At 22.8% G+C, this 9,613-nt stretch overlaps 1 protein-coding gene across 1 annotated transcript in view; it reads right to left on the bottom strand.

The window, feature by feature from the left end:
* LOC117170321 (ubiquitin carboxyl-terminal hydrolase 7) overlaps positions 1-9,613 on the bottom strand; it is an 85,573-nt gene that overhangs the window by 45,791 nt on the left and 30,169 nt on the right. Inside the window, exons 8-10 of the mRNA XM_033357024.1 lie at positions 6,534-6,705; positions 6,265-6,457; positions 2,186-2,339 (exon numbers count right to left, since the gene is read on the bottom strand). Of these exons, the coding sequence (XP_033212915.1) occupies positions 2,186-2,339; positions 6,265-6,457; positions 6,534-6,705 (519 nt within the window). The remainder of the gene's footprint in view (positions 1-2,185; positions 2,340-6,264; positions 6,458-6,533; positions 6,706-9,613) is intronic.

The raw sequence follows: 9,613 nt of genomic DNA, 5'->3' as shown, positions 1-9,613 counted from the left end.
AATTTATTTGAAAATTGCATTTTTGTAAAGAAAATTTGTCTTCTGGTTTGAAGGTTCAATAATTTAGATAAATTATTATGTTAAAATATAAATTATTTTGTTCAAAATTCCAGTATTTTGTTAAAGAGTTATCTTTTAAAGTAGAAAAAACTTTTTTTTTGCATGAAATAAATTAATACATTTGAAAATTTTAAATTTGTACATGAAACACTGTTTTCTTCCGCTTATAAAATATTCTATGGTAATAATACCATAAGATTAAAATGCTGGTATTTGAATATTGATGATTTGAAATGAAAAATTAGTCAAAGAAAAAATCAGAGAATTTTGGAAATGTCACACGTCTAAGTTTTGCGGGAAATGAATTTTCAATTGATATTAATTAAATAATTTATTAAAGCTGTCGACAAAAAATTTGAAATAATTTTTAATTGATTACCAGTCTTTATAAAGATGTCCGTATTTTTTGTTCACTCTGAAAATAATTTTTAAGAATGTTGCACTACAAGAAAAATTTCAACGCGATAATGAGTAAACATACGCAATTAAACTGTTTTTGAAACGTGAATTATCAATTTTCAAACAAAAAAAGATTAAACTACACCAAAATTAGTTAATTTTTAATAAAATAGTTGAATTTTCCAGTCAAAAAGACAAATTTTTTAGACGACAGTACGAAAAAAACCAATATAATCCAAAATTGGTTCAAGATTCTAAATTTTGTTCAAATTCTAATGATTCTTGTTTCAAAATACCAATTTTCGATCTAAAACAACAACGCAGCCTAAAATTGTAACATTTAGAGCTATTTTGAAAATTGATATTTCAGTAACAAAAATTGAAAAAAGGGCTTAAATTCTGATATGAAATTAATCTGACGAGGTAAATTTTAATTTCAAAAATTAAACACTGCGAGTCCAGGGTCGAACAAAATTTACACGGTCAATGGCATAAAAAAATTCGATATCTTAAAAGCTTAAAGTTCTTTCACTTAAAGTAATAAAAACTGAACTTCAAATTAAAGTAATTAAAGTGAAACTCTTGAATTTTAAACTTCTTAAATAAAAGTTTCAATTTTTTTAAAAACATTTTTACATTAAAACGCTCAATAATTTACATTTATAAAATGGAAGCTTTAAATACTTTTCAATCAAATAATTTTAAATTAAATACAGATTAATTGCAAAAATTACGATTTTAAACTTTTATCAATTGTACAGTTAAAAATGTTAGAATAAGTACAAAAAAAATATAAATCCACGCATTCAATTGAAGAAAGAATCAATAAATTGGTCAAATTAAAAAATTACATTATTTATTAAAAAAAAAAAAACACTTTTTAAACTAGAAGTTAAATTATTGTTATTTTTGATAGTTATGAAACCTTTCACTTTTCCTAAAATGTTCCTCAAATTTTTCTGTTTAAAATCTGCTAAATTCTAAATTTTGTTTTCAATTATTTGAAACAACTTGAAGTTTTTAATTAACTTTGAATATTTTCAGAATCTTCCAATATTTCTTAACCTTACTCGGCTTTTATTATAAATTAATAAGTGTTCAATTATTATTTATACTTCAAAATTCAGAAATTTTACTTACAAATTAAAATTTCTTTCAAATAGAATAATTAAAATTGTATAGTTCAAAGTTTATATTTATTTGTCGAAAAATTTAAATTATTCGAAGCCTTCTATTACGAACAATTCAGTTTCAAGCTATGTAGTTTTAAATATTTCATATTAAAATTGACAATTTTATTTAGTCAAATATTGATAATGAATTATTATTCCTTCTTCGTAATTAAAAAATTTCAAATTGAATGGTTTAAAAATGAGATAATTTAGACTGAAACAATATTTGAATAGAATTTTTAACGTTAAAATCGATAAATTCTCCAAAATTTCACGGATTTAGAATCGTCTTATAAAATCAATTACGGTTTAATTTTTAAAATCACTAATTAATTTATATTTGATCCATTTTAAATGGTATAATTGGAAATTTTCTCAATTCTATAATTCACACAAATGTGACATTTTTCGGAACAATTGAATTTTGAAAAACAAATTTTTAAATAAAAAAAAGTAGTGTGATAAATTTACATAGCAAATAAGTTCCGAAAACATTGTTAATTATTATAGTTAAATTTTATGTGCATTTAAATGAGATATATGTAATTATTTACCTTTCCATCGCCTTGCGGGTTAATAAATACAACGTAATGTCCTCCGTGATTATCTCCACTGTGGACTAGGACTGCGTGTAACGTGTAGTCTGCATTTGTTGATTCCTCGTTTTGTAAAAAAGGCCCAAGACTTATCTTCTCGTAGAATTCAAATCTGCGAAAAATTTAATATGTAGGAGAAAATCCTACAATCTTAATGCAAAAAAAAGGTGTGTTCCCAATTTATTTTAAAGATTTTTAGTGACAGCAGTCATACAGAATTTGATAAGGGTTCATTCAAAAAATTATGTAATTATGTACACATATTACAACTCAGGAATTTTTTATTTTCAACCAAATAGTGGATTTTTACACCAAAAACTTGAGTTTTCTACTAAAAAATATCAATTTTGAACCAAAAATGCATGAATTTAATTTTTAGTCAAACCATTTAATTTTCCAACAAGAAAGGGCGAATTACAAAATACATGAAATTTCAACTAAAAAAAGGCCAATTTTTTATTTAAAACATTATTTAGAACATAAAGAAAAGAATTTTTAACAAAATAGTTAAATGTTCAACCAAACAGATGAATTTTCAACGAAGAAAGATTGTTGACAAAAAATGGAACTACATTTTTGGTAACAACAAAAACAAACAACAACAAAAAGTGAAATTTTTACTCAAAAAGAAAAATTTCCAACAAAATAGATAAACTTTTAAATAAAAAATATATATTTACAGCCAAAAATAGCAAAGTAAAATCTTCAGTTAAAACAAATTCTAAGCAACAACAAAAAAACACATTTCTGACTCAATAATTTAATTTTTAACCAAAGAAATAAATTTTCCACTCAACTGATGAAGCCTCTACTAATGAGATTACTTTTCTACCGAAAAAAGACAAATTGCCAACAAAATATTAAAATTATTAACCAAAAACAATGAATTTTTAATGAAATAGTTGAAATTTCAAGAAAAAATGTGAACTTTTTTACTCAAAAAGTCAAATTTCCAACAAAATAGATCAAATTTTTAATAAAAAAGATATATTTACATCCGAAAATATCATGGTTAAATTATCAGCTGCCAAGAAAATATTGTAATTTTCAACCAAAATAATTAATTTTTAACTAAAATGGTGTTTTCTACCGAAAAAAGAGGAATTACCAACAAAATATTAAAATGATAACCAACAAAATGAATTATTAACCAAACAGTTGAAATTTCAACCAAAAAATTGAATTTTCTACTAAAAAAGAGAAATTTCCAATAAAATACATAATGCCAACCAAAACAAAACAAATTTTTAACTAAATAATCTAAATTTCAACTACAGAAATCAATTTTCCACTAAAATGATGAAGTTTTAACTAATGACATTACTTTTCTGCCGAAAAATAAAGACGAATTGTAAACAAAACATTTTGAATTTAAACCAAAAAAAAAAAATAGGTTTTAATCAAATAGTAGAATTTAAAAAAAAACATGAATTTTCATCACAAAAATGATAAAATTTCAATTTCAAATAGAATAGTTAAAGCTTGAGTTTATAAAATTGATTTTGTACAAAATAGTTAATTTTTCAAACACAAAAAGATGTGTTTTCTACTAAAAAATACGAAATTTAAAGCAACTAGTGGAATTTTCAAATAAAAAATATAAATTTTTAACAAAAAATAAAATAGTTATATTTAGAGTTTCGAAAATTAGTTTTTAACCGTAAAAACCAAATTTTCATAAAAATAGTTACATTTTCAAAAAAAATTAAAATGAATCAACTGAAAAAATGAATTTTTAACAAAGAAGTTTCACTTTCAACTAAGTTGTTTAATTTGCAACCCAAAAAGATGAATTTTCAAATTATACTCTTCTTAGATGCGTTTTTACCACATTTTCTTTTCGGAATCTAATTGCATTAAAATTCCACTTTTAATTATAATTAAAAGTAAAATTTTAAATAAATAATAAATATAAATAATTAGAATTAAATATAAATTAAATAATAAGAAATAATTATTTATGTTATCTTAAGAAAAAGCATTAAAATTAAAACAAAATTCAGAATCTTTTAACAATTTTGAATTCTGCTAACGTTTTTTGTAAAAATTTAGTATTAGTAATTTAAAAAGAATTATCTTTCAAACATTTCAAAGAAGATTCACAACTTTTGAACAATTTTAGGTTATGTTGACGTGGTACACCGGAAATCAGTATTTTTAGTAAAAAAAATCATTAGTTTTCAAAGGAAATTTATCATTTTTGTACAACTGCAGATTAAGCTGGTGATTTTCAATGCAACTATAGATATAGATTTAAAATATAATTTGCAATTTTGCAACAATTTAAAATTATGTCAACATCTTTCATCGGAAACCAGTTATTTTAGACCTAAATCATTAAATTTCAAAGATTTACAATCTTCAAAAAATCTTTGTTACTTTATATATGCTTTTTTCATCTAAAATTGATATTGTCAATAAAAAAAATCGTCAGCTTTCAAAGAATATTTACAGTATTTGCACAATAATATCAATTTTCATCGATTATCATGAAAAAAAATATTGTCCTTCCATTTCTTTTCTATTATTTTATATAATAGATACTACATATAAAATACCATAAATTTTTATTAATATTCATTTTATACTTAAATTTATAAATTGTATGAAACAAAAAAAAATTGTCGCGCGCTTTGCATTTTATAATATTATATTCTTCTAACTAAAAAGTGTCATAGTTTATATTTTAATTTAAAAAAAAAATAAAATTTATACAACAAAAGAAAAGAATTTTAAAACAAAAAAGATGAATTTCCAACAAATACTTTTTGCTCAAAAAATAAATAAAAATTTATCGAAATTATTGAACCTTCAAACCAGAAGACAAATTTTCTTTACAAAAATGCAATTTTCAAACAAAAATATGCGAATTTTTAACTAAAAAATATCAATCTTAAAAAATGGAAAAGTTCCATTTTCTGTTAAAAAATGAAGTTCCAATTAGTTGAGTTTGCAATTAAAAAAGATTAATTTATAACAAGATAATTAAACTTTTAACCAACGATAACTTTTCAACTTAAAATATAAATCTTTAACAAAAAAGTGATTTCTTAACAAAGCGATTCAACCAAATTTTTTAAACAAATTAGTTGAATTATCAACAAAAAGATGCATTTTCATACAAAAAATGAAACTTCTTCTGTAACAGATGAAGTTTTAAATCAAAAAGATAAATTTTCAAACAAATAGTTGAATTTTCTGTTTAAAAAGATTTCAGCCGAGTTTTCACGATCAAACAATGAATTTTTTAACAAGAAATAATTTTCTACCAAAAAAAAGTACTAAAAAAAGTACTAAAACAGATGAATTTGCAACGAAAAACCAATTTTTTTTATAAGTGGAACTTTCATCCAGAAAATATTTCAAGTCCATTTTTCAACATCAAAATATAAATTTTAAACAAAAAGTAAATTTTCTACGAAATAATTAAGTTTTTTTAAATAAAATAGTAACTAGTTAGAGTAAGTACAATTTTAAACCTGTATTTTAATTTTTGCATAAAAGTGTTTTAAAAATTGTCTTGTAAAGTTTAAAACAATGATTGAATACTAAAAACAAATCTTCATCAAAAACAAATCGTTTTAGATAGAATTTTTATCTTTTACAGTGAAAAAACACAATTTTATAAAAAACTGGTTTAAAAAAAAATCAATTATTTCACTATTTCATGTAAAATTCAATGCAAATTCATTTCAGTTTATAATATGTTGAAAATCACAATATATATGTACAACAAATTTTTTTTTCTTTTTTTAAGAAAAATATTTTGTTTTTGATAAATACTTATTTTTAGTATTCAACAAATACTTTAAACTCCACAAAAAAAATCGTTAAAACACTTTTACGTTTAAATTCAAACACATCTTTAAAATTGTACACATACTTTCTAGTTCGGATTTTCATCACCAGGTGGCATATCGCAGTTTAATTTAACCATTCCCAGTTAATTAAAATAAATTCTGAGATTCTGATTCAGATTCTGAGAAAATATGAGATTTTTTTTTAACCAAAAAAAAAAAATCCCTTTTTTTGCTTACCTGTCATTGAACTTGACGGAGCAATCTGTGATTGGATCATACTGAAATCGCATGAGGTGTAAATGCAAAACTGGTGGGAAGGCTGAGAAGATTACTCCCTTTTCTGCGTCTTGCAAGCCATGTTCTCCTGCATCATATTTGTTGTCACCATCGAGCATTTCCGTACTAACGTAATCATTGAAAGACTCGTAAACTGCAAAAAGTAACCAAATCTTTACCAAAATTCGAACCTTAAAATTTTTCGTAGTTTTTTTTTCAATAATACTTACTATTTTTCTTGCCCTTGATATTTAACTGAATATCGTAGAAAGTCTCGATTCTCGTGGACTTGTAATCGATATTTTTGCACTTGATGAAAGACAACATTTTCCCCTCGAACAATTTTGGCACTGTTCCCTCCACACATGTTCCCTTCATTTTACTTTCCAATTTGTCGAGAAGCTAGAAATAAACAACAAATAGTATTTTTTTCAGACTAAACTGTTGAAAAAGCTCGCAAAGTAGGTGAAACACGGTGATTTTTCATAAAAATAGTTTGATTTTTAACCAAAGGAGATGAATTTTCAACTCAATTTTCAACTAAAGATGTATTTTCAGGGTGTCCAGCGATTCTTAGGATCGAAATTCAAGATTTTTTCCGGATTTTCCAGGTCAATAATAAAGGTTTTTCAGGTATTCTTTTATTACATTTCATTTTTTATTGGCAACAAATGTTTAAAGAAAGCAAAACCATAAATAAACAAATTCTTAATTTTTTACGAACATAAGTCGTCTTTGATATCATGGAAATATTTTTAATATGTGTAAAATCTTTTGAAATCTTAGAAATCTGGTTTACTATACCATTTTTAAAATCTTTTGAGTTTTAAAATCTTTGAAAATGTTCGAAATTGTTGTGAAAATTTTCTGAAATCTTTGTATGTGAATTCTGTTTTATTGTTGTAAATCATTGTATTATTTGAAATCTTAGTGAAATATTTTCAAATCTTCTCAAATATATTTAAATTACTTTTCGCATTTCAATAAAATAACGGTTTTGAAAGAAAAAAAATGTTTAATTCTAGATTCTCGTAAAAAAATTTAGGAGAATTCAAGGTTTTCAATGTTAAAAAACTGAATTTTCAATCAAGAAAGATAAATTTTCTATAAAACAGTCGCATTCTCAGCCCCCAAATATGAGTATTCAACATAATGATTCAAGTTTCTATCAAATTCTTGAATTTAAAAACCAAAAAGATCAATTTTCTACAAAACAGTTGCATTTATAATCCGAAAATATAAATTTCCAAAGAAAAAAATCAACTAATTTTCAATCAGCAAGATTAATTTTCTACCAATAAAAATGTATTCTCAACGAAAAATGAAATAGTTGATACTTCAACAAAAAAAGATTAATTATAAATTGTAATTGTAAAAAAAATCAACCAAATATAAAATTTTTAATCAAAGGGATGAATTCTAAAACAAAACTAAAATACCTAATAGACTTTTAAATTATAAAGAATTAACTTTGAACAAAAAAAGGCTTCTACGAAAGTCTAATTTTCAAACCAAAAAGACGAATTTTTAGTACTTAAAATTTCAAAAAATGAGATTAATCTTCAGCAACAAAAAAAAAACACGAATTTTTTTATAAAGTAGTTCAAACTTTCGAATAAAAAAAAAAAACTTTCTCTACCAAGAATGTATTTTCAATTGAAAAGGACGAATTTTTGATCCAAAAAGGTGAAATAATATTCCGTAAAACAGTTGAATTTTCAACATTGGAATTCAACGAAAAAAATACGAGTTTCCAACAAAATAGTTGAATTATCAAGCCAATGAGATGAATTTTTAACAAAACAGTGGGATTTTCAACCAAAAATAATAAAATTTCCACCAAGTAATACCATTTTTAACCAAGAGTTTTTAGTCTAAAAATAATTAACTTTCAATTAAAAATATTTGGACTCTCTTATCACATTAAAGCGAAAAAAAAATGAAAAAAAAAAAAAGGAAAACAGACTGGAATATGGGAAAAAATGTGAATTCTTAAAGACAAATGTAATAGTTAATACTTCAACAAATATATTTCAATTTAAAATTTTTTAAAACTTGAATTTAACCAAAATAACAGATTTTTTTAGAAGAAAGTTGAATGGTTAATCTACTAACAAAAATTTTCCACAAAAATGTCAATTTTCAACCAAATAGTTAAATTTGCTACCATATTAATTTAATTTTCAAAGCAAAAAGGTGAATTTTCTATCAAAAATATTAATTTTCTGCAACAAAAAAACGACGAATTTTCAACAACAAAAAAACTAACTTTCAACAAAGTACTAAGATTTTCAAAGAAAAAGATGAATCTTCAAACAAAAAGTAAATTTTTATCAAATTAGTTCAACTTTCAACCAGGTATTTGAATTTTCAATTGATAAAGATGAATTCCCGAAAGAAAAATGTAATAGTTAAAGATCAAAAAAATATATCAAATAAAAATTTGAAAAAAGTAGAATTTAACCAAAAAAAGATAAATTTTTAAACCAAAAACATTAATTTTTTACCAAACAGTTGCATTTTTAACCAAATATTTCAAATTTTAAGAAAATAATTAAATTATTGAACAAAAAAGATGACTTTATGATAAAATAGTTGCATTTTTAAGACAAAAATTACATTTTCAACCAAATCGTAAAGTTTTTAACCAAATGCGATGAAAAAAAAATTATTTTAACTCATGACGTTACTTCTAAACATCTTTTATGAAAACAGAGCAACAAATTGCAAAATAAGGAATTTTTCATTAAAATGTAAATTTTCAACTACAATACTTGAATTTTCAATTACAAAAGATGAATATTCAACCAAATAATTGAATTTTGAACGGAGAACAAAAATTTCAATAGAAATTGGAATAGATATCAACTAAAAGAGTTTAATTTTCAAACAAAACTTGAATAATTAATTTTTAGTCAAAAAATGAAGTTTCAATCAGACAGATGAATTTTTAACTAAAATTATGAAATATTCAACTGGAATAATAGTTGCGTTTACAGTTTACAAAAAAAAATATATCATTTTCAATGAAAGAAAAACAAATTTTCAACAAAATAGATCAATTTTCAGCGAAAAAAAAATCATTTTCATGCTTTTTAATTAAATAATTTGATTTTTTTTAAGAAGGAGATTGACTTTCAGACAAAAATATTATTTTCTACAAAAAAATCGGGTTTTTAACAAAATCTGCGAATTTTCAATGAAATAATTGAATTTTCAATTACAAAATACAAATGTTTAGCCAAATTGTTGAATTTCGAACTAGAAAAGATCCATTTTCAACCAAAAATGTTAAATTTTCAGTTGGAAA

This window comes from Belonocnema kinseyi, chromosome 3 (assembly GCF_010883055.1).
Source record: "Belonocnema kinseyi isolate 2016_QV_RU_SX_M_011 chromosome 3, B_treatae_v1, whole genome shotgun sequence".
Taxonomy (NCBI): Eukaryota; Metazoa; Arthropoda; class Insecta; order Hymenoptera; family Cynipidae; genus Belonocnema; species Belonocnema kinseyi.
This window is presented reverse-complemented; position numbering and strand designations above follow the sequence as displayed.